The sequence below is a fragment of the Leguminivora glycinivorella genome, chromosome 18, assembly GCF_023078275.1.
Source record: "Leguminivora glycinivorella isolate SPB_JAAS2020 chromosome 18, LegGlyc_1.1, whole genome shotgun sequence".
NCBI lineage: Eukaryota > Metazoa > Arthropoda > Insecta > Lepidoptera > Tortricidae > Leguminivora > Leguminivora glycinivorella.
Window position 1 is genome coordinate 19,220,380 of NC_062988.1, and position 25,860 is coordinate 19,246,239.

Here is a 25,860-nt window from a genome sequence, read left to right on the forward strand (position 1 = left end):
CACAACTCGTTTGTGTCTGCTTGAATCATGGTCGTTGCTCTGTGAATAAATAACGTATGGAAGTGACACAGCAAAACTCCGGAGTTGATTATAATAAAAGTGTTCGTTCTACTTTATAAAGTTAGACACACATCTCTCTTATCAGACTAACCTATTGGCCTTCATTATCTTTCCCTGACTCCAACACAATTTTAACTACTCAATTACCCCAGAGCAGAGAGCCATATGCCGTTTTACACCAAAAATGAGCGAAGTACCCCAAGTAACATTTTAGTGCTATAATTTTGGTTTTCGACGCCAAAAGGTACTGTTCATGCAATTCGAAGCGCAATGGCGTTCCGCGCGCCATCTAGCGAGGCTAGTTGTAACTACGACGTATCGAGCGACATCATTGGTCGTGATTCAGTATTGGCTAATATAGCAGTGAGTGCTGCCTCTCGCGGCGAGAGTTGAAGTTTGGAGTTGACCTGTGAGCTTGTAAGAACAAGCACGGTAAAAATGCGTTGAGAACGATTTGTATAAGTTTGCTGTTTTTGTATCGCGACGCGCGTTAAAATAGTGTCTAAGGTGTAACTCGTTGCATTAAAATAAGTGTTAGTTGAGCCCAGTGGTTTGATTCAACGCCCAGATACCATCCCCTGGCCGAGGTAGCTTCGGGGACGGCGCCGGTCCTCGCTCTGGACCTTAAAAGAGCGTGGTGGTCCAGCCTAGGTGTGAGGGGCCGGAGACGACGCGTCGACGGCTACGAGCACCATTTCTTCGGTGTACCAGACCGGCGGGTCCAGGACCTGGCCGTGTAGCGTACATTTTGGTGTAACCCATAAGGGGAACGAACCGTTATCAGCACGATATTGGAAGATAACCCTCGAATTGGGACAAGATTCAGGACCGAAGCGGTCTACAATCAGCAGAATCGAGGATTCGCGTCATTCCAGCATTTAGTGTTAAATTCCGTGCGTTGGACGCTAAATAACGAAGTGAAAATCAAAACCGCATGGGTTTTTAGGTTATTAGTGTTGTGCCAATTTCATTGAACAGATTACCGGTTAAGTTGCCAAGTTGGTAACATTGAGTGACTAACTTCACATCGAACAACTGTCAGCTGTCAGAATCGGCCATAGTGTATAGACTCTAAGTTACGTCAAACTTCAAGTTGTTGACATATTAAACGTCAAATTCATTTACTTGCCGGATCGATATTGTTAATCGCTATTATAATATAGAAAACAAGTGTTACAATTTAGAGTTAACTTTACTGTGAGATATTTGTGTTCATAGCAAACATGTCGCTAAAAGCCGCAAAGGTTCAATTAAAGACGCGTTATTTAATGTTAACGGATTATGCTGGCACAATTGTGGTACGACCAGGCACGATCGCCGCGACCGTAGCAAGGAGGCATTTCCGAGAAGCCTACAAAACGTATGTTTCGGCATACGAGTCATTGGTGGCGAGTGATTCGGAACTTGCAGAGGAGGAAAGACTACTGTACCAGCAGCAATTTAGCGAGGTAAATCGACTCCTCATTCAATTGGATGAGGCATCAGAGGAAGAGGAGTCCGGGAGGCCCTCAACCTCAAAACATCAAGGTAAGGTCAAACTTCCGTTAGTTCAATTGCCTACATTTTCAGGCTGCCTAGCTGAATGGCTGTCATTCTATGACTTATTTATGTCCCTTGTTGATGCGGGACCGCTTTCCGACGCGGAAAAACACTATTATTTAAGGACGTCGTTAAATAGTGAGGCACTATCGATTGTTCAACATTTGCCTATGGATGGCGACAACTATACAGTTGCCCTGGACCTCCTAAAGCAAAGGTATCACAACAGCAGGCAGCTGGTAGACACCTTTATAGGACAGATCCTAAACCTGCCCAACGTGGGAGGCCCCAGTGTCAATTTAAGAACCCAGTTTTATGATCCTCTCAGAGAGGCCATCCAGGCGCTTAGGAAACTGAAGCAACCTGTCGATGAATGGTCGTATTTATTACTGCATTTAATTTTACAGAAGTTGCCCCTGCGCGTGAAGACGCTCTTTGAGGAGCGGCACGGGACAGATCCGCAAGTGCTACCGACCCTTACCCAGCTAGTGTCGCTACTAGATGAACAATGCCGGGTGCAGCAGGCGATCTCCCCTGCAGCAGTGGAACGAACTCCTGCGGCACGCCGGTCACCCACTGCTAGAGGTCGAGGCGGCGCAGCGCCGGCTCACCACCTGGCAGCCCCCCGGGTCCTGGCAGCACAACCGGAACCCAATGATCAGGTGAATCGTTCATTTGCAACTTGCTCTTATTGCTCGAGCAGTGCTCACACCCTGTACAAATGCCCCGCTTTCCTGGGACTGCCACCCTCGAAGCGCAGAACCTGGGCTAGAGATACAGGGGCCTGCTTCAAATGTCTCCGCGCTCATTATGCTAGAGAATGTATGTCGCGCAATTGGTGCGCGGCATGCCAATCATCAGTGCATAATTCGTTGTTATGCTCGGCTGTGGCAGGCATGTCGGTTGAGGAACCAGCAGCTGCAAAGGCTGTGCACCGAGTGCAAGATCAGCCACCGGCTCACTCAGCCTCGTGGAGGCGATCACCACCGCAGCGGCGGTCACCACCTCGACCGGCCCCGCCACAGGAGAGAGGGCCGCAGCAGGCCCACTCATCACAATCATGCTCACCACTACCGTGGGGTGTGGAGGAAGCTAGGACTCCCTCCCTATCAAACCAGACACCTCTTTTGGTGGCTGCTGGTCACGTTCCACGCCTGCCGGTTGGAGCGAGGGCCCGCCAGGCGCAGGAGACCTTCCACTCCTTGCGCTTTGGCACTCGACGCAGCCCTGAGCCCCGGCAATGAAATGATCTCACTGTTGGTGAACCAGAGGCACGGTGGATGACGCCATCCATCCGTGTCAGTCCTACAGCCATTGTTCTTGTTAGATCAGGTAATGGTACTTACGTTAAGGCTAGATCTTTGCTGGATACCGGCGCGGCTTGCTCCATAGTAAAGAAATCATTTGCAGATGAAGTAGGTTTGCACCAACAGTTTAATGGTACTAATATATTTGGAATCGGTGATCAAAAGGTCAATGTCCCCGGGACAATAGCAAAGGTAGTATTCAGGCCGGTAGGAAAAATAGTTCCGATAATTAGCGTTATAGCTACAGTTATGTATACAGTTACTGGGAATATTCCATATGTAAATGCATACCTCAAGGGTCACTTAGATGCGACGCAGCTCAAGTTGGCAGACCCAAAGTTTGATGTATCTCAAGATGTAGATATCATTTTTGGACTGGATATACTCAATTATATATATACAGGCTCAAAGATTCTCACTAACATTCCAGGTGTGGAGGCCTATGGAACGTGCTTTGGCCATGTACTGATGGGTGCTTTGTGGAAGCATCCCGCTGACATCTCAACGAAGCAGCTGAGAGGGACGTCCGTAGAGGACTATGGAGTCCATGCGACACGCCTCGAGGAGGTACTTGAGAAGTTCTGGAAGGTCGAGCAGCCTCCAGAGGATCCGGTGGAGCATCCGGAGCATGTCGAATGTGAAAGGTTGTATACCTCCAATACTACACGTATGCCTGACGGCAAATACATGGTACGGCTGCCCTTATTGACAGACAGACCCGCACTCGGTGAGTCGAGGGCCATTGCCGCACGCAGGTTTTATTCATTAGAGGCGAAGCTAGCCAAGAATCCAGTCTTTGCTGAGAAATACAGGGATTTCATGCGAGAATATGAGTCATTAGGACATATGTCGAAATCAAACTATCAATTTGATTCAGAACACTTTATAATTCCACATCATGGTATTTTTAAGAGGGATTCTGATAAGCTCAGAGTGGTATTCAATGGGGCATCTCAAAGTAGCAATGGAATATCTGTAAATCAGTGTCTTCACTCAGGAAAGCCGCTCCAGAATGATATTACCAAGATATTGTTGAATTTCAGACGACACCAGTTTGTCTTCACGGCCGACATCCGCATGATGTTCAGGCAGACGTGGATACACCCCGACGATAGGCGCTATCAGCTGATCCTGTGGCGTGAGGATCCGTCGCAGGACCTACAGGTATATGAGTTAAATACTAATACCTACGGGCTACGGTCAAGCCCCTTTGTCGCAATAAGGACGCTAATACAATTAGCCAATGATTGGCAAGCTCAGCATCCAGGCTCCCCAGCTGCAGACGTCGTGCGACGGCAGGTATATGTTGATGACGTACTGGCGGGAGCGGAGTCAATTGCGGAGGCCCAGCAGCTAAAATCGGAGCTCACAGATCTCATGAGCAGTGCTGGGTATGAACTTAGAAAATGGTCGTCCAACTGTCGCGAGTTACTGCAGGACCTACCACAGGAATATTGTGAGATACCTCATCAATTCGACGCAGAAGATAAGAGCCTCATAAAGGTATTAGGCATCCAATGGAACCCGATAAACGACACAATGTCATATCAAATCAACGTACCCCTAGGGCAAGCGATAACCAAGCGAAGCGTGTTAAGTACTATCGCTCGATTATATGATCCTTGTGGATACTGTGCTCCCATCGTCTACAGATTCAAACTGTTTATGCAATCACTTTTTTCAGATGGAATGACGTGGGATGAACCCCTCACGGAGGTTCAAGAAAGTCAATGGAACGAAATGGTTCAGGATTTAAACCATTTGTCTCACTTACAGATCTCTCGATGCGTCGCGCTACCGGGATCGGTATCATATTCACTCCACGGTTTTGGAGATGCGTCTGAGATGGGCTACGGAGCGTGCGTATACCTCCGGACAGCAGACGCCGCTGGAAACGTCATGGTACGACTAATTATAGCTAAGACTAGAGTTGCGTCGAAAAAGACCAAGCAAACCATTCCAAAGAATGAGCTAAACGCGGCTCATATGGTTTATAAATTGCTGAATCACGCCGCAGCGGCCTATGAAGATGAACTTGATATTGATAGCATAAATGCATGGTCCGATAGCAAGATAACGTTGTGTTGGTTAAACACTAAGCCACACCTGCTCCAAACATTTGAATGTAATAGAGTACAAGACATTCAACAGTCGAAGCGACTAATGACATGGCGCTATGTCCGGGGTGAGTTGAACCCGGCCGACGTCGCGTCGCGGGGAACCACAGCGAAAAGGCTCCTCAAGTGCAAGCTGTGGTGGTCACCAGACTGGCTACTCGAGGAGGAATCTCAGTGGCCAACGATGCCAGTCACCATGTCACCTGAGCTGCCAGGGTTCAAACAATTGGTACATGTCGTCGCTGAAGAGCAGTCATGGGAAGACTGCCTACTATCCAGAGTGAGCTCTTATAGTAAGCTCATAAATGTAACGTCATACATTTTACGGTTTTGCAAGAATATTCGTTTGCCGAAGCAGCAACGAAACTTGAACCAGACCCTGTCTATAGATGAAAATCGTGCCGCTACGAGCCACTGGATCAAGAAGGTCCAGTTGGATGCATACAAGGATGAAGCCATCTTACTGAAAAAAGGAAAATTAGTATGCAAGTCTCTCCAGAAATTAAGCGTCTTCGTAGATGAAGACCAGTTTATTCGAGTCGGCGGCCGACTCCGTAATTCAAGCCTGCGCTATGAAGCGAAGCACCCATTGCTTATTCCGAAGGATCATAGATGGACTCAGTTGTTGATGCAACATTATCACCGAATACATTATCACGCATCGACAAGTGCGCTGATTAATATATTGAGACAGCGGTATTGGATCCCGTCAGCGAGACGTCAGGTTGCTCGCGTCATCCACAGCTGTACCCCATGCTTCAGGTTCAGCGCGACCGAGCAGGCGCCGTTCATGGCCGACCTGCCCGCCGACCGTGTCACGGCCGCGCGTCCATTTTCCGGCGTTGCAACGGATTTTGCTGGCCCTTATCTGGTTAAGGCCAGCCAACTTAGGAATGCTAAATCAGTTAAAGCTTACCTGTGTGTTTTTGTATGCCTAGGTACCAAGGCAGTGCATCTAGAGCTCGTCTCGTCGCTGAGCACCGAGGCTTTCATCGCTGCGTTCACACGGTTTGTCAGTCGACGAGGGCTGCCCTCCCTCGTCCGTAGTGATCAAGGTACGAATTTTAAAGGTGCTAGCTCATACCTCCGTGAGGTTAATCAGTTCTTACTTGACCATGAAACCGTCCTGGCGGATGAGTTTCGTCGTCAAGACGTGCGCTGGGAATTCAACCCTCCAGGCGCTGCCCACATGTCTGGATTAGTCGAAGCGGCCGTAAAGAGTAGTAAGAATCTGCTTAAACGGGAAATAGGAGATCGGATCCTAACCTTTGAATTACTGTATACGGCCTTCTGTCGGATAGAAGCGGTTCTTAATTCTCGAGCGCTGGTTCCAATGTCAGAGGATCCTTGTGACCTGGAAATTCTCAGTCCAGGTCATTTTTTGATTGGTCAGCCGTTAGTTTCATTACCTGAACCTTCATGGAAGGACACAAATATGTCACGGTTATCACATTTCCAATTTGTACAAGCTATAACTCAGAAATTTTGGGCTAAATATTATTTTGAGTATTTGAACAATTTACAATCACGTAATAAATGGAATAGGCATGTACCTAATGTTGCAATTAATGATTTAGTCCTAATTAAAGATGACAATACGCCACCTCTACAATGGCGTAGGGGTAGAGTAATACAAATATTCAAAGGATCCGACGATGTTGTCAGATCGGTAAAATTAAAAACTCAGGGAGGCGAACTCGTTCGTCCTGTTGTTAAATTATGTAAATTGCCCATGGAACTGTAATTAATCATAAGGAGTAATTCATTATAAATGTAAATTGAAATATTGCTACTAACGTATGTCTGTTTGAGTTCCACCAGGGAACCATTGTAACTAACAACCTAGTAAATAGTTTACCTTAAGTTTAATTTCACTGATGTAGAAATTGTGTGAAGATGTATCTAATGGTCACAGATCACTTCTTGCTAGATGCCACATGTAGTATTTGTATCTGAATTTTTAATTTGTTTGTTTTGTTCACTTGATCTCTAGAACGAGACAATTGAACAGCTTCAAGTCTTCAGGTCAATCTCCCCCTGGGGGCCCCAGGATGTTCATGCAATTCGAAGCGCAATGGCGTTCCGCGCGCCATCTAGCGAGGCTAGTTGTAACTACGACGTATCGAGCGACATCATTGGTCGTGATTCAGTATTGGCTAATATAGCAGTGAGTGCTGCCTCTCGCGGCGAGAGTTGAAGTTTGGAGTTGACCTGTGAGCTTGTAAGAACAAGCACGGTAAAAATGCGTTGAGAACGATTTGTATAAGTTTGCTGTTTTTGTATCGCGACGCGCGTTAAAATAGTGTCTAAGGTGTAACTCGTTGCATTAAAATAAGTGTTAGTTGAGCCCAGTGGTTTGATTCAACGCCCAGATACCATCCCCTGGCCGAGGTAGCTTCGGGGACGGCGCCGGTCCTCGCTCTGGACCTTAAAAGAGCGTGGTGGTCCAGCCTAGGTGTGAGGGGCCGGAGACGACGCGTCGACGGCTACGAGCACCATTTCTTCGGTGTACCAGACCGGCGGGTCCAGGACCTGGCCGTGTAGCGTACAGGTACTATAGATGTCGTATAAAGGTTTTCGGCGTGACCGCCTGTCGTATAAAAGCCTCCAGTAACACCTTTTAGCTCTATAAGCTTATACCACTAAAAGGTGTTATTAGGAAGTGATGTAAACGTTTATATCACCATTTTATAGAGCCGCTATAGGCCTGGTCTATAACAGTATCAAATATGACTACTATAGATCTATATTATTGTATAATAGTGTTAGGAATCACTGCTATGCAATCAATTTGCGCTATTAAGGTTCCCGACAAGCCGCTATAGTCGTTGCGTTATACAGCTAAAAGGTGTTATTAGGAAGTGATGTAAACGTTTATATCACCATTTTATAGAGCCGCTATAGGCCTGATCTATAACAGGATCAAATATGACTACTATATAACAATATTATTATATAATGGTGTTAGAAATCACTGTTATGCAATCAATTTGCGCTATTAAGGTTCCCGACAAGCCGCTATAGTTGTTGCGTTATACAGCTAAAAGGTGTTATTAGGAAGTGATGTAAACGTTTATATCACCTTTTTATAGAGCCGCTATAGGCCTGGTGTATAACAGGATCAAATATGACTACTATAGAACAATATTATTATATAATGGTGTTAGAAATCACTGTTATGCAATCAATTTGCGCTATTAAGGTTCCCGACAAGCCGCTATAGTTGTTGTGTTATACAGCTAAAAGGTGTTATTAGGAAGTGATGTAAACGTTTATATCACCATTTTATAGAGCCGCTATAGGCCTGGTCTATAACAGGATCAAATAACCTACTAAAGAACAATATTATTGTATAATAGTGTTAGGAATCACTGTTATGCTATCAATTTGCGCTATTAAGGTTCCCAACAAGCCGCTTATAGTATTTTTAGTAGTCGTATTTTAACAGAAATTAAAACCTAACTATACCACTATTTTGGGATATAGTGGCTTTGGAAAACACTGCTACAGTATTTAACACTGTAGTAGTGATATGAATACCATTATAGAGCTATTTTGCTGTATAATGAAGTTTTCGGGATACGTTTATATAGCTTTGAAAAGCGTTAATAGTCGTCCTTTTATATCTCATCGCCGTATACGTCACAATGACTCTTTTATATCACAGAACTGTGGAATAATGGTTTCGGTATCTCTTTTAAAACACAATAGCGTTATAGCTGAGTTTACTATATGTTTTATAATAAAAAAAACTGTTTAGATGATCTTTCTATAGTAAAACATTGAAAACAAGTATTGTTTTCTATATAAAGAACTTATAAGTTAAACTGGATCATAGTTAAAATCTCATGCAACCCTAATTGAATCCACAATGGCGGGCTCATGGCAGTGAATGCGTATGATAAGTGACATAGTCGAACTATAAAAGCGTATGTTTTACTTCTTGGATCCATAGTAGAAACTATGGTGCCAATAATTTTATTGTATTAAATTATATTTATTTATTTTATTCAAAACAGGTATAAATCGAGGGCGCAGTTAAAATACTCCATTAAACTAATATTCTTTTAACGGTAAAATTTCCATCGCATACCTTTTTGCAGTAATGATGGAATTATACGAAATCCAAATTATTTTGATTGACACTAAACTTCACAAGTTCACACGCCACTTTTCATAAAGTTCCTCGTTTAGAACAGTTTTTGTTAAATATTACACACATTAAATTATTTTAGAAATTTCATTCATTCGCATTAAAAGGGACGGCAACACTTACTAAGAAAATTTTAAAACTGTTGTGTAAAAGTCAATTATTTTTTTAAACATATTAAATTACTTAGTCATTATTAATATCTAGCTTTATCCTTTTTTAAAGACCATTAGATTACCCTGTCGGTCCCCGTTTTCCACCGCTTGTGTCCCCGCCTCAGTAATGTTCCGAACGGCTGTGAATAAATAATGTATGCGTGGAAGTGACACTACAGGCTCGCAAGTTTTATGATCTTACGGAAATTAATGCTTGCTTTTATATAGCGGTGGATTCTTAAATATTTTATTAAATTCTTAACAACATAAATTATACTATCATAAATGTATTGGGAAGCTACAGTTAAGATATTAATTTCTTTGAAGAGTTCTCTTACTGATTCACGTGTTCCTAAGTTGTAAATAGAACGAATGGCTCTCTTTTGTAATACAAAGATAGTCTGTATGTCAGCTGCTTTGCCCCAAACCAGAATACCGTATGACATTACACTGTGAAAATAACTGTGATACACTAGGCGAGCTGTCTCAACATTAGTCAGTTGCCTGATTCTCCTAACGGCGTATGCGGCTGAACTTAATTTGCTTGCTAGTTTCTTTATATGAGGACTCCATTGTAGATTTTTGTCCAATGTTAAACCAAGAAACAGTGTTGTATCTACCATCTCTAAGCATTCATCATTCAAAAGTATTTTTGTATCGATTGGTTTAACATTCGGCAGAGAAAATCGAATACATTTGGTTTTCTTAGAATTAAGAAGTAAATTGTTGACAGTAAACCACTGCAGTACATCATTTTATTCGGTATTTTAAGTAAGTCGGTATACCACAGTAGTATATCGTCACTACTTTTAAAAAATCTCGTATCTCACGCTGTTCCTCAAAGTTAAAACGCAGTAAGTCTATACAGTGTACTTAACACAGCAAAAGGGAATGTACAAGTTTCTAATGGGGTGGCAACGCGCATGTGACACTGTTTGAGTTGCAGGCGTCCATAGGTTACGGTGACCGCTTTACATCAGGCGGGCCGTATGCTTGTTTGCCACCGACGTGGTATATAAAAAAAAATGCATTTCATACATACTTACCACAATTTTCTTTTCATTGACAGACGTAGATACAAGTTTTTTTTAAAGTAGTGACGATATGCCAGTCTAGCATAAGCTGCACAGTAGGTAAACTAAACCTGATAAAAATAATTACAAATTACTTTATCAATAGCATGTAATGTCATTGGCATAATTTAAATGTGTCCACCCACAGTTTCCGCAGTTTGTTGTCAATTTTCCTACGCCGATCTTAAAAAAAACTATGTTGAAATGAAACCAAAGCTGAACACTGATATTTAGAGAAATTCACGACCTCTATTTTGAAAAGCCTTACCGCCCCGTGTTTAATTATAAAAGCACTTGTAAATTTCAATTAATTAAATTTATCCAATTCTCTACATTAAATATTTTCAGAGAAAGTAAAGCACTAAAGTAATTAAGTAGAACCATGTGTAAATTCAAAGTCTGAAACCTTAAAATTTTAAATGAAATTACTTTTAGCGAAAGAATAGATTACCAGCGAAAAATCTCTAGTTTCCAAATACCTTTAGTAATACGCGGCTTCGCACACATTAAATTCAAAAATTGCGGAATGCTCAATACAAACTGCCACTCCCGTTTTGGGCAAGCGGGGGGTTAGAAAGAGATAAAGAATAGCCTATTTCACTCTCTCCGTCTCTTCAACTATCTCCACTTAATAATCAAGTTAATCCGTTGCTCCGTTTTGACGTGAAAGGCGGACAAACAAACAGACACACGCACTTTTCCATTTATAGTATGGATGGATAATAATGTCAGAATTTCAATTCGCCCGGTGGAATATTTCACAAATTTAATTCCATTTGTAATCCTTAGATTATTTGTCTGGATTTCGTCAGACGGCCAATTTCAATGTCTGTGTCTGATAAGGATCGTCTTTGGAGCTTTTACACGTTATCCAATTTGAAAGAAAAGGCTCTTATGTAGAAAGAATGGTGTTTTATGCGGTAAAGCCTATTTAATTCAGGCTTTAACCACATATCACCTACTGCAATGTCACAATTTCGTTTTCTTTCAACCCCTTTATAAGACGATACGGTAGGGGTCAATTCTCCATACAAACGCTCTCGACTATTTCCTCCCTGGTTTTTGAAGATAGAGCAATGATTTTTTCAACACTGATTGTTATTATTTTTATCTGTGTCGGACCGTTTTGATTTTTTTGATATTCTGCTTTTTAAAGACTCTAGAGCCAATCAAAAATTTCCAAAAACGGCCTTTTTCATTGTGGCGCAAAGCTAAACGGTCCGACATAAATTATTTCACTGTTATTTCGATTATCAAATTTCGTTCTGAATTAATCAGAACGAAATTTGATAATCTAAATAAGTATTGTAGGAGGAAAGAGTCGAGAGCGGAACCTCGATTTTAAAGATTTTTTTGAAATATCTTTTGACTGGGTTGTTCTTAATGAACATTTTTTTTTCGATAAATCTAGTAACACTTGTACGAGTATATTTAACAAAAACTCCTAAGTTCAAAGGGGGGCTAATTTCCATTTTAGCATTTTCGCTACCGTATCCTCTTAATTATCAAGAGTGGCACTGAAACTTGAGTAATTTCATGTGTTCTGCCTACCCTTTTATGGGATACAGGCGTGATTGTTTGTTTATAGAGGTATATATACTACTGCGATTCTAATTTCTAATTTAAGTACTATGCAACTATCTTAAATACGTAAAACATTTTTATTGTCTCTAGAATAATGACATTTCTTCAAACAAATGCGTCACTTTATTATCTTATAGTTTCAACCGCTGCAGTACGTGCAAACATTTTGCTACCAATATCGCAATATCGTGTCGCCTTATATCCTTGGTAAAAACAACTAGGTTCGAGTATAAAACTTACAAGACCTTAATGCGAGTGGATGGTATGCGGATAAGCTGTAGAGGAATACACGCACTACAATGTAAATTGTCGAGTGTTGAAACTGTTACTAACTAGTGGTATGGGTACTGATTGAAAATAGCTGAAATTAGTGAAAAGGACTCTAAAAGGGAAAAGGCCACTATTTAATTCGGGATTAAATCCACACACGGCTAACAGATTAGTTTGACAGTTCGCCGTTTTGTCAACGTGCGCCAGGCCCGCAAATAAAGGGTTATTTTAAAGTTTTAGGTAACCGCATTTGGAATGGGCATTTGTCACTTACTGGCTTTTATCTATTCCAGTTTGCAAGTTACTAATTATAATTTGACAGAACGAAAGTAAATTTTACAAAATGGTAGATTCTGGGAGTTGTCTATAGATGGGCATTTTCAGAGTTTGGGTTACCCCAATTAGCGTAAGTTGTTTAAATTACCTCGCTGTCAGTTTTGTGACGACAATTAAGCATAAAATCTGTCTACTTATTTTGTATTTTATTTATGTACTCTAGTATGTAATTTATTTTATAGTGTCATTTTGTATTTATGTAGTTTATATAATTGTTAGCAATATTTTGGATTACTTTTGCTTACGCTAATTGAGGGGTCCCAAATTCTGAAAATGCTCAGATAACAGAGACAGTATACAACATAGGAGGGTAAGTATAAGAGATACACGACCATAAAGGAAATCCACTTGGAATATTCTCACCGGGTAAACTAACTCAATAGATACCAGGGGCGGCGGAGCGAGAGGCGGCGGAGATACAGCAATTCAATCACTCGCCCATTACGGGGCGCTGTTCCTATGGCGTCACTAGCACGGGGTTACCAAGGGAAATGCTAGGGGACAGTAGCTATTTAACCCGTCGTCTCTTTCTGTCAAAAAATTGACATAAAATAATTAACTTTGATATCATTTCTTAAGTCCTTATGTTAGGATCCTTATCAAACACAGACGAAGAGTTAAATGTTACGATCTGGATAAAACTCACGACGGACTGCAATCCAACTGCAACTTCCACTGCAAACTTTGCGCGTGCTATTGAGAAGCAGTCGCCATACAAGTGCAATTGGGTTGTGGTTGCAGCCCGGTAGTAGGAAGTTGTGAGATTATTATCACTCGGATTCGGCAAAATGAACTGGATATTGTTTGTCTTAACTTATCGGACTACGGCGGTTAAAGAGTTAATAAATAACATTTAGTATAAAGTTACCTACATAATACATACTTTAGCCAACGCAAAAATAAATATTAACCAATTAAATATTCCTTCTTTCAACACAGTATCACAACTTAACTTGAGAAACACACCACACACCTAGTCTATTGTTACAGATCTCTCGTAACAATGGTCCCATGATTCGTCTCGCCACCCCAACGCACGTACCGAATAGAAACACCCTGCGGGGTTCGGATCGCTTGCGAAATAATACATGCAATCCCTTGCGCCTCTGCTCTCCTGGTACATTTATTGCATATTTGGGACTTGCCAATTTGATGCGGGGGTGTTTTCTATCCGGGATAGGTCCACTTACCTGCAAAGAAAATACAAAAAAATATTAGACAAAATGGTATTGTGCAGAAGCAGAAGTTTAGAAAAAATTGGTACCAAATTTCAGCTTTCTAGTGCTGACAGTTACTGAGATTATCCGCGGACGGACGGACGGACGGACGGACGGACGGACGGACGGACGGACAGACAGACATGGCGAAACTATAAGGGTTCCTAGTTGACTACGGAACCCTAAAAAGAAGAAACGACTTGATTTTTTTTAATTTCGCAACTTTTCTTTGCTTGCAAAATGCAGTTACATTACTTTAATGGACCCCAAACAGCAAAATAGTAGTACATTACAATACAAGTGCGTAAAAAAGGAAGTTCGAAACGAGTGGCGATAAATTAAAACACGACCGAAGGGAGTGTTTTAAATCGACACGAGTTACGAATTTCCTCTTCGCACGTGTATCGTACGACGTTTTTCAGTACAGATGGCCATCCGAAGTTTCGACCTGACATATAATGAACCACTTTTCGCACTAGGTAAAAAAAAAAACACCATCTGTACTGAAAAAAAACATACAATTTCACTTTTCGTGTTTTTACTATATTACGATTCTCCGAAACCTCCCAACTACGTAAAATTTTTCGTGGTGAAATTTTGTATGAGGATAAACGAGGTTTCGTGCATGGCATAGTCGCATTGGAAAAAACTATACTTTCTCCTTTATGTGAAAAATATACCACAAGGTTCAAGAAAAATACTGGCACAAAATAGACCGCATTTTACGAATTCTAGGCAGGTAGCGCTGTCACGTAAAACCGCTGCAATGCAGCCTGTCCAGGGCAAATTATTCCGTTTTTTATTTTGCAGACGTCCATCTAAATAAGCTAACTGAGCTGACTTTGTGGAGACAAAATGTGAGTGTAAGGGCCAGTTGCATCAACCACATTTGACAGACACATCATCGTCACGCAGCTGAGGTCTATGGAACTTCCCATACAATAAAATTTAACGGTTGCTTTAACGGTGACAGACGGCTTGATGCAACCGGCCCTAAGTGTTAATAACCTCATAATCGTACGATTCTATCTATAATGAGGTACTTTTAAGTTCAAACATAACCCTTTACATGGCACCGGTCTCAAAAACGCTATACGAAATACACAGGAACATTTCATATACATAATGTACTGAAACAGAGCTTAAACGCATAAGATATTACGGTTATATTTGTCCCATTGTTTAGGGGGTGACGTATGACGTTACGTTTTTGTGGGTAAGGACACAAATTTAATATACACTACCGTCAAAAAGTTTAAGACCAAACACAATGTTCAGTGTCATTGTTATAAACCCTTCTAAAAATCATCAAACTAAATTTGTAATTAATAGAAAACAACGTAATCTTATTATATTGATCTGCAACCCATTTGTTCTGCAAGAAGACAACGATCCCAAACACTCAGCAAAGATCTGTAGAAGCTACACAGTCAATAAAGAACGCCAAGGTGTGTTAAAAAATATGATTTGGCCACCGCAATCCCCAGACCTTAACCCGATCGAACTTTTATGGGATGAACTCGACCGTAGAGTCCGAAGACAATGTCCGACATCTGCAACAGCTCTATGGGAGATACTGCAATACGAGTGGAAATCCATTAGCCAAGAAACGCTACACAAACTTATAGCAAGAATGCCAAGAATCTGCTCGGAAGTGAAAGAGCGTCGAGGAGGATTTTTCGATGAGAAAAACGTTTAGCTTTTATTTCTTATTAAGTATGATCCCTTTTTAAAAATTGTTATACGCTTTATTTTGTCGGTTGTAAGTACTGAAAAATAATATTCTCATAGGAACTTCATGAAATGTTGATTATTTGCATATATCGTGGTAGTGTACTAAAGTGCTTTTGGATACTATATTTTTTGGCAATACCGATATCGAAATATCGACAAAAGTGGCATCGTTGCGTTTCAACGGGTCTAACAGCACGCACGCCTCTATTCATGGATTTTGATCATATTTGGTAGCATTTGAAATTTCAGTCCCGATGAAAGTAGAACTCGTATGAAGACTGGGTCTGATTACAAAATTCGTAAAGGTTTTTTTTCCTTTTAGATCGATCTGGCCCCAAAGTACTTATATGTATGATTGATAAGGCTGATTATAGACATAATTATCGTTAAATAGGAGTGCCCTGCAACCTTCAAATCAAGCCAAGGGTGAACAGGCATCTTCTGGGCGAGCTCACTCCATCGTAGGCCACGTCTTTGCCTTCTGTGGCCAAGAGTAAGCCCATTTATAATAATAAAAAAAAGTATCGTTGAATATGCTATTCGCACTTACCTACTGGTGATTATACTCGTAAGGTATCTAACAACGGTAAAAAATCGTATCAAAACCGTCAAAAATCATAACAGTTCTCATGGTACTTCCAACGCGTCCGCATTTTCGGCGCGCATCAAATTTTCCAAAAATTCCTCCATTGGACATTTAGTCTTCAAACACAAAATTCCCATGCACGACGCTTCATTCACGATAGATTGTTAATATTTTAGCTATCACGGGATGAAATGCCATTTTCATCCGAAATTCCGACAAAAACTTTCACAATGTTCAAAACCTTTTTACAACAATGCGGCTATATTTTCAAAGTGGTACACATTTTTATATCAAGGGTATTTTTATACTACGTTGATAACTTGAAAGCAAGCAAGCATCACATTACGAAGCTAATTATGTGCTAGGTACTCAGAATGGTTCCCCTTGTTTTGGCATAATTTTACAATCGAGAATTCTTTTTGGCATAATCTATATTGGCATAATTCACCTTTCGCATAATCTGTTATGGCATAGTATAGTTACGCATAATTTGTCTAGGCATATTTTTGTTTGTCCGAATATATTTCATGCATAAAGGTTATTCGCCGAATGGTTTTTATGCATAAATTATTTCTGCATAACATGGTTTAGTGGAAATTTACTACGCAGAATTTTTATCATAGGTAATACTACTATATTAATGTTGCAGTTCTAACCTAACCTAACCGAAATTCTTGACAAAATGTTTTATTTGTTGAGGTCGCAGTTCTAACCTAACCAAACCGACTCTCTTAACAGCATTTAGTATGGGTGGATATTCTGATTTTAAGAAATATGCCAAATACAATTATGCGAATTAATTTTATTCATAAAAACAATCGGCGTAAACAGAATTATGCGAACTTATTTTCGGACAATGTGTTATTCGTATTATTTTCGATTATGACAAGTAAGTTTTCTGCCAAATTAACATTCGGCGAAAATCGATTATGCGAAGTCTGTTATGCGAAAATCGTTTCGGACAATTAAAGTTATGCCAAATAGAGGGAACCCACTCAGAATAGCAAGTTCTTTTCATCCTAAGAACAGAAAAAAGATGTGCTTTATCCATTGTGTATATTGTGTTCCATTGTTTTTAAACGTGCATGATAGTTGTGGCATATACCCAAAGGACAGAAAGTATATGGGATTGGGAAGTTTTAAATAAATCTGAAGCTAAATAAAGAAAAGTCAACATTTTCAAGCATCAAGATCAAATGTAAAATATTAATCAAGCAGTCTCACATCGGCACGGAAGCCCCACGTCTCCAACATCTTTGAGGAAATTAAAATGCTGTAATTGATTTCTTTTTCCTTCCTCGCCTAGTATCCCTTTGAATATCGAGCACAATATTCAGATATAAGAAGAAAAAATCCCGACACCGATATTGCTCCGGTGCACAGAATCATAATTTGTCTTCGAGGCGTCTTCTGATCGCAACACGAGGTGATGAATTTGATGAGAATTTATTTGGGTGAAAAAACGAATGTGAAGGAAGTAAGTGGAAAGAAAAACTCTTACACGCCAAATATTGTTCTCGTGGGTAAAAAAAAACCAAGGAAAAGGTAGATGGAGTATGTTTAAAATTATTTATAGGAATGAGATGACAGGCGGCAGATGGATATGGTAAAATGTGAGTGTGCACGGGAAAACGTCCCACTTTGTCGATTGCTATTAAGCCGCTTTGTCAGTTTATTCACATAAAGATACAAGTAAATCTCACCTTAAGGGTAACCGACAAAGTGGGACGTTTTACTAAACATACTCACAAATACTTTCTAAGTATACAAAATGCGATGACGAGCGACAAAGCAGTTTGGAATCAAAAAGTGACTGGAGAACGATGAATAAATTGACGATCAGAATCCATCTCTCGATTTCTACGAACATTTCTTTGACAGACACTGCTACAGATTGAAAATTAAAACCAGCTTCGGCAAGCCACATTCCAACATCAAAGTGGCATCTCAGAATCAAATCAAGGATTTGTTTCCATCGCCTATTAAATTTCCATTAATTAATTTACTTTGCATTTATCATATTGCCCTCCTTTTGTAGGCGTTTGCGTGGAAACGATCGCTTTTATCAAGGGAACAATAGCTGGAAGCCATAACGGAGAGGGGTGACATCCATTCAATTAAGAATAAAAGGAATCGGTTTCTGTAAAAGATTGCTGCGTTCAAGAGTTAAAGTTGTCCATTTGTTTTGTGATTATACGGTGTCGGCTCCAGCCCTCAGGGTCTGTCTTCGATCGGTCTGGAGGTTATATCTGACAATAAACTTGAAATACATTAATAGAATATATCCACAACTCGTCATCCTCCTTGCGTTATCCCGGCATTTGCCACGGCTCATGGGAGCCTGGGGTCCGCTTTGAATATATCCACATAAGGAATATATATTCGTATAATTTCAAATAAATTTAAATATGCCCTTACTATGATTGCTTAGATGGTACTTTTATTTATTAGGCAGTGTTACCACTTGGATTGACAGATTTCATTATTCACTGCACTACAGAGGCATAAAAGGCGGCCTGCTGTTCCAGATCAACAACGTCTCTATCGGATTATTATCTTTCGGCATTTTCGGATTATTAGTTACCCTTTGGGTTAGAAGGTCAGATGGCAGTCGTTTTCGTAAAACTTGTGCCTACGCCAAATCTTGGGATTAGTTGTCAAAGCGGACCCCCAGGCTCCCATGAGCCGTGGAAAATGCCGGGATAACGCAAGGATGATGAAGATTTTCGGATTATTATCCAATGTTCAGCTGATATCTATCGACCCTAGCGAGAATCATCAAGCGTCCACAAAATCTCGAAATCCTATTCAGGGTATCGGCCTGAAGATTTATTAATCGCCGAATTAAAGTCTCTAAAATTTTGCTTTTAACTGATAGACTAGTATTATTTATTAGGTGAAATTATACCTATTCTTTAGACACCTCGAAGTTTATCAACTCTTTGTAAGGACTAAGCCATATGGAAAAGCCTGAATCTTCCGATGTCCGGGTGAGGCGGTATCCGTTGTCGCTCCCGGGAACAATTTCCTGCAGATGAAAATCGGATCTTTTGCAATACATGTGTTTACATCCGAGTCTTACAATCCAGAACTTGACCAATCCAGCTCTGGATCGAAATTCGGATGCCTAATCCATTCGGCCCCTACAGTTTTGCAAGAATGCTTAGCAACAAGCTCTTTTAAATATGAAGAAGCCCTTTCATACGCGTTATTTGTACGTGTGTTTCCAGCCGCCGGCAGCTGGCAGGACGTCCGGGAGGGCCGGGACCCGCCGCCGGGCCCGGGAACAATTTCCGCCTGCACTCGAACGCTGACGCCAGGCGGTTAAACCCGATACGCGCCAAAGACACTGATTTAAACCTTTACCATTTTCATACCGGGTGAAATAAAACTCATACTTTGCATATTGACTAAAGTTTTGAGGTCACAATAAACAACTTTCATTACGGGACCAAAGCTGAAATCGCGACAAAAAAATAGGTTGTTCCATATAGTCCGGCTGACGTGATGCGTCATTTCTATGGAATAGACTAATTTCTTTCGCGATTTCAGTGTTGGTCCCATAATAATAATTGTTCATTATGACTTCAAAAGACACCGTGCAAAGTATGGCTGATTCTTTTTATTTCACTCTGTAGGTATATAATTAATTGTTTACATTACGAGGACTTAGTCGCGAGCTTGAAAATTATCCAACGGTTTGAGAATGATATTGTTCACCAGACAGTATTGATTTACGGTCAGTTTCAGTAGATTTTAATTACCTACATCGGGATAAAGACCTTAATTGCCTTTTTTATGACATGGGAAGTATGTTATCATAAAAAAAACATTAAAAAAAGATCATCATGGTCTACAATGTCTATCTGTCATTTAGATGCACGAGTTTATCTAAACATGCCTCATTTCATCTTTGGCTCATTTCAATATAATGACAATTGTCGCCCGACAGTGACACTTGTCGTTCATTGCCTGTTCAACAAATAAATATTGACGGTGACAAAGTTACTTAAGAATTGTCAGTAGGGTGTTTATCAAGTCCAATCAAGTGGTTACTAAAATTGTTCGCAAACAGCAGGGCAATTATGGTCGTGCGATAAATGATTAAACATCAGGCCGTCCCTATCGCACTATTTGTAAGTGCGACAGGGACGGCCCGATGTTTTATCATTTATCGCGCGACCATGATTGCCCTGCTGTACTGTAAACTGCAAAACACAAACAAACAGGCCAGGCGTCCATTGTCGTGGAACATAATGAGGGGCCGTCAGGGCCTGCCTGTGACACTTAGGACAGAGGGGCGCTGGAAAAACCCGCTATTGCAGAATAGTCCTCTTTGCAATACAGAGAAAAGTTTTCAACGCAGCTGACTCTGCACAAATTTTACAAGATATTTGTGGCACCTTCGTTTTTAACCCCCGACGCAAAAACGACGGGGTGTTATAAGTTTTACGTGTCCGTCCGTCCGTCCGTCTGACCGTCTGTCCGTCTGTCTGTCCATCTGTCAGTCTGTTTGTCTGTGTGATTTAAATTTAGTTTTTTGTCTAAAAGCTGAGTTAGTCGGGAGTGTTCTCAGCCATGTTTCAAGAAAATCGGTCTACTGTGTCGCAGTCGGGGGTTTTCTCAGCATTTTAGTTTATTGTGGTTAGGTTATAATAAAATGTTTTTATACATGACCCGATATCGATCACAGTAAGTAAAACTTTCAAAAAACTTACTCCCACCTTAAAAGCCGGAAACGCACTCCAGCTCCTCTGGTGCTGGAGGTGCACAAGGTTGGAGATAATCACTAAACACAAGGCGATCGGTTTGGTCGTTTGCCTCCTATACCATGAAATTAGCATTCATTGTATGGAGAAAGTTCCAGTATCCCTAAACAATTATATACTAAACAGTTTTGAATGATTCACGGTTAGAAATCAGGAATCAGAAACAGAAATATTTATTGTCGAAATATCAGGAAGTAACACAAAACATCAAAAAGGTATCAACAGTCTTTATCCCTTTTCGGTCATACAATGTATTTGACTTAAACTAAATTTTTAACTTATATCCTATACTAAATTTTAATTTAGGTTTACATAATTATAAAATTCTTTTAAATTATAGAAAACTTTCTCTAATAAAAAGTTTTTTAAAGATCTTTTAAAAATATTTCCTTCGAGACTTTTTATATCATTAGGCAAATGATTAAATACATTTATGGCAGATATGAGAGTACTTTTTCTATAAATGGAGGTGCTGCCTCTCGGAAGTACCATATTGTATTTATACTGTGATCTAACATTTTCTTTGCATGAACGCTTTGTGCAATACATACGTAACCATTTAGGTTTTCTAAGTAAATAGATACTCAATTTGTCGTCTTGTTATATTTTTTGCCCAAAGGTGAGCTGGTAGAGAAGGCCTTCTGGCATTAAGTTCGGTTTTTGTACATTATTTTACTGTGCAATAAAGTTAAATAAATAAATATATCTGAGGAAGAAGATTATTATTATTTTTTATTGTCAGTATTTACTTACCCTGAGCGTACCGTGCGTTTATTTGCTATCAACAAGTATAAAATGTTTTGGTGCTTTAATAAAAGACTGGATTTATTTATAAACTCATCGGCCATGTACTTACGAGTACGATTGATTTACATTAGTTAATTATTAGAGTTTCACGCCTGCATATTCGTAACTTTATATGTAAAAAAACAACGTTGTTAAGCAACTTAGTGTAATGCCTCAAAGTTTTCATGAATAAGGTCTTCGTCGCTAGCTGAGAAGACGCGTAGACTTGTTATTCATGCAAAAATACACTTATCCAATAATGATGATGATGAGACTAGCTCAACATGCCCTCTGGCGCGCGGGAGCATACTAGAAGTTGCACTAGATGTATGGAACTAATGACTCGTGCTTAAGAACGCAACGAAAAAGTTGACCTTTTTGGTTGAAAGCTACTTACGACACGGTGGGAAATGTAAATATTATCTCATATGAATGTTATAAACAACTAGCTTTTGCCCGCGGCCTCGCTCGCGTTAAATTCGAAAATTGCGGAATGCTCCATAAAAAACTTCCAACCTCCATTTTAGGGAAGTGGGGAGTCAGAAAGAAACACAAAATAGCCTATCTCACTTTCCATCCCTTCTACTATCTTCACTTTAAAAAACACGTCAATTCGTCGCTCCGTTTTGCCGTGAAAACGGACTAACAAACAGACAAACACACTTTCCCATATGGTATGGATGAAACGTTATAAACAACTGAATCACACAAGTAGTTACGTGCAGTTTCATCATAAATGCGATTTATTCGCGATATTTCCGCCGCCGACCGCATTGCGCGAAAAACCGTGTTGCCAATTATTCCGAGTCGGCGACAAAACTCATCTAACTTGGGCGGCGCCGACTCTGTAAATATGCCCGTAGTGATGTTACCGGGGAATATTCCCGGGAATATTGTACAGCTATATCCGAAGATATCACAAAAAGAGGATAAATCACGCACTATTTAGGGAAAAACCGTTTGCGTCCATTTATTCACGTCATCGTGAAATCTCATTTAACTAGGTTGTCGTATGTTAGTAATATTTGGTAGTCCTTTTTTCTTTTTTGGATAAAATACTGATAAGTGTATCATAAGGGTAAGTGTGTCTGGCCTTCTCCTTTGGCCTGTTTAAACCAAAGATCAGTGTTTATTGAGAGCAATTAGTTAAAGTATGAACTCGCGAAAACACCTGTGAATAATTATGAGTAAAAGGGTCAAATGTGAAGGCCAGACACACGTGACAATCTTCAATCTTATCTATATCTTATAGCTATTTAATCAGAAAATTTACAGTCCCTTTCAAAAAAAGAAAACTGCATGCTTTTGATCACTTTTTTCTACGGTATATTTCCATCAAAATATTAGTAAGAAACAATGTTGCTGCGGCACATCACTTCATTCTCCGAATATTTTCCCCGCTAAATATCAACTCCTGTCAGGACTCCATTCACCGGCTGTCAGGAGGCGTTAACATCACTAGCGTCGCGACGCAGGATTACTATTACTTCCATAGAACACAGCTGGGAATAGTTTTGGAGAGAAGTATTATTTATTTCACATTGTTCGTCTTTTACATGGTTTGTTTGATCAGTGACAAGGGGAGAATTTGCGTCCTTGTATGTATGGTCTACTTATTGTATCTATTTTTAATGGAATGTGCTCTGAAGAACAGAAATAATCATGGCCAGTTTCTATCACTGCCCGCCGTCTGCAGGGTATTCCTAACACCTTAGAACCTAAATGGTCGCGCACTATGCTGTTTTCGACGGCATGATAGAGGACACGTAAGGAAGAACGGTGTGATAAGCAGCTATCTTGAGAGGCTATAAGTTTTTAAAAGGTCGGTAACAGGCATCTTCTTGGCGAGCTCACTCCATCGTAGGCCACGTCTTTGCCTTTGGCTCGTCTATGGTCAATAGTAATAAAAAAAAAACAATCATAGCATAGCACGTCCGAAACTGTTCGCTCCTACAGGCTACAAATAACTGGTATCAGTCAAGCTTTAAGCTTTAAAACGTGTTAATCCCACAGCCTCTAGGCTGAGCTACAAGTAAAACCAATGCGAAACATGATATGGTCTTGCAACCGTCATTGAGTGAGCAACGAGTCGCCAAGCCATCCGGTATATACTTGAGCAGTTTGTGATCGATGCAATATGGCGTCACGTGCGAACCCTCGTCACATGTGTCGTTCGATCCTGTTGTGATGCGTGTAGGTAGCATAGAGACGAGTTATTGGGTAAACTAGTGTAATATTCATGTAAGTACTTTTATTTTATTTTAACTTGTAGTTTAAAGCGCAATAGTTGTGCTTAAAACGCGATTGATCATTACCATTCCCTGGATTTGCTCAGCTCTAATGTGAGCGCAGCCCGCTGGGTGAAGAAGCTACATATAAAATTGACAAAATTGTATTTTGTTAATAAGCGACCAGTTTGTAGCCACACGATTAAGAACCGGTTGCATCAAACCGTCTGTCATCGTTAAAGCGTTCGTTAAATTTTATAGCATGGGAAGTTCCATAGACGTTTGCTGCGTGACGATGTGTCTGTCAAATGGTTGGTTGGTTGATGCAGCTGGCCCTAAATGAATAAACCGCGAGTGCTCGAAAGTAATAACGAGGGTCGATTTGTGTATGAATGCTATATGGTGTTAAAAGCAAATTAGGAAACACATACATCACATGTACCTATCCCTGGAACCTTTTATGTAACTCGTCTAGGTCTAGTCTAGTTGTTTTCTCAGTATCTGTCTTAATAGTTTTAAGAAATTAATGAAGTAGTCAATGTAAAAAATTGTTGAAGGATTCTAAAACGACTTGTAAATTTTCGTGAAAATCTCAATTGGGGTCCAAAATAAACACTAAAGTTGACTTCTGCGGGCGTAGCACACTAGTTTCATAAACTTTATCGCATCGGTGCGTCTCTATCACACTTACAAATAGTTCGAAAAGGACGGCCTGACGTTATATCGTGTATCACGCGGCCACGCGTGCCTGCTTGGAAGACGCTCTAGCTATTGGAAAGACAGTACGAAATTATTCGTGTCCTACACACTTCACCCCGGGTTCGGGGGTCTTCCCAACTTTCTTTCATGTCATAATCTCCTTTGATGCTTTCTTTAAGTTCACGTAGACCCTTCTCCAGATGCTAAATATTGAAGACGTGTTTTGGTTGCTTAATCTCAACATCACAAGCTAACTCATTCAAAACTTGTGTTAAAAAACCGGCCAAGAGCGTGTCGGGCCACGCTCAGTGTAGGGTTCCGTAGTTTTCCGTATTTTTCTCAAAAACTAGTGAACCTATCAAGTTCAAAACAATTTTCCTAGAAAGTCTTTATAAAGTTCTACTTTTGTGATTTTTTTCATATTTTTTAAACTCATGGTTCAAAAGAAAAATATTCATATTATCAAAAAACGATCTTAGTAAACCTTTATTCATTTTTAAATACCTATCCAACAATATATCACACGTTGGGGTTGGAATGAAAAAAAAATCAGCCCCCACTTTACATGTAGGGGGGGTACCCTAATAAAACATTTTTTTCCATTTTTTATTCTTGCACTTTGTTGGCGTGATTGATATACATATTGGTACCAAATTTCAGCTTTCTAGTCCTAACGGTTACTGAGATTATCCGCGGACGGACGGACGGACGGACGGACAGACAGACATGGCGAAACTATAAGGGTTCCTAGTTGACTACGGAACCCTAAAAAGATGTCTCAAGAAATTATGCAGAACATATAGGTAGGTATAGTTTCTGTTACTCCACGCTCACACAAGCAATTATGTTCAGACTAGCGACCCACCCCTGATTTTTACGGATAGTTAATACAACATAACTTCATAAGTAATTGATAGAACTCGTAAAACCGGCTGAAAACCCGTTCAGTAGTTTTAGACAGTTGCTAACATACACGAAAAGTGAAGACAGACGCGGTGGGGATCTTGTTTTATACAGTTAAGTGATTACAAGATTTACTACGGCGTATGGATTTACTACGGTGATCTTAAAAAGAGGAATTACTGCGCTACGAACTGAACAACACAGTAAGTACTACAATATATCGTGTTGTTGATGTTGACTTCAATTAAGATCGCAGTACAGAGTGCATGAAAAGTTAAAGCCGCAACAGGACCGAACGTCGGCCCTCGGGAGCGAGCCGATAATAAACTGTGGCCCACTCTCGAATA

General features: G+C 40.4%; 1 protein-coding gene across 6 annotated transcripts; it reads left to right on the forward strand.

Moving 5' to 3' along the window:
• The first annotated feature begins 314 nt into the window (after nt 1–314).
• Nucleotides 315–7,369, forward strand: LOC125235833. Of its 6 annotated transcripts, XM_048142437.1 has the most exons (3): nt 315–2,261; nt 2,494–2,931; nt 3,337–3,470. In XM_048142437.1, the coding sequence occupies exons 1-2, from the start codon at nt 1,284–1,286 to the stop codon at nt 2,881–2,883; spliced, it is 1,368 nt and encodes a 455-aa protein (XP_047998394.1). In that variant the 5' UTR covers nt 315–1,283; the 3' UTR covers nt 2,884–2,931; nt 3,337–3,470. The 6 variants fall into 6 exon arrangements, with proteins under 6 accessions (XP_047998394.1, XP_047998393.1, XP_047998392.1 ...); XM_048142436.1 differs by having other exon boundaries at nt 2,494–3,470; XM_048142435.1 differs by lacking the exons at nt 2,494–2,931; nt 3,337–3,470 and adding an exon at nt 3,950–7,369 and having other exon boundaries at nt 2,024–2,261.
• Nucleotides 7,370–25,860: the final 18,491 nt, after the last annotated feature.

Bases quoted from the DNA above. Each gene is read 5' to 3' on its own strand.
- LOC125235833 (XM_048142433.1), top strand. From the start codon at position 2,880: ATGACGCCATCCATCCGTGTCAGTCCTACAGCCATTGTTCTTGTTAGA. The intron at 2,932-3,336 runs GTAATGGTACTT...CTAACATTCCAG, and splicing joins CATTGTTCTTGTTAGATCAG to GTGTGGAGGCCTATGGAACG.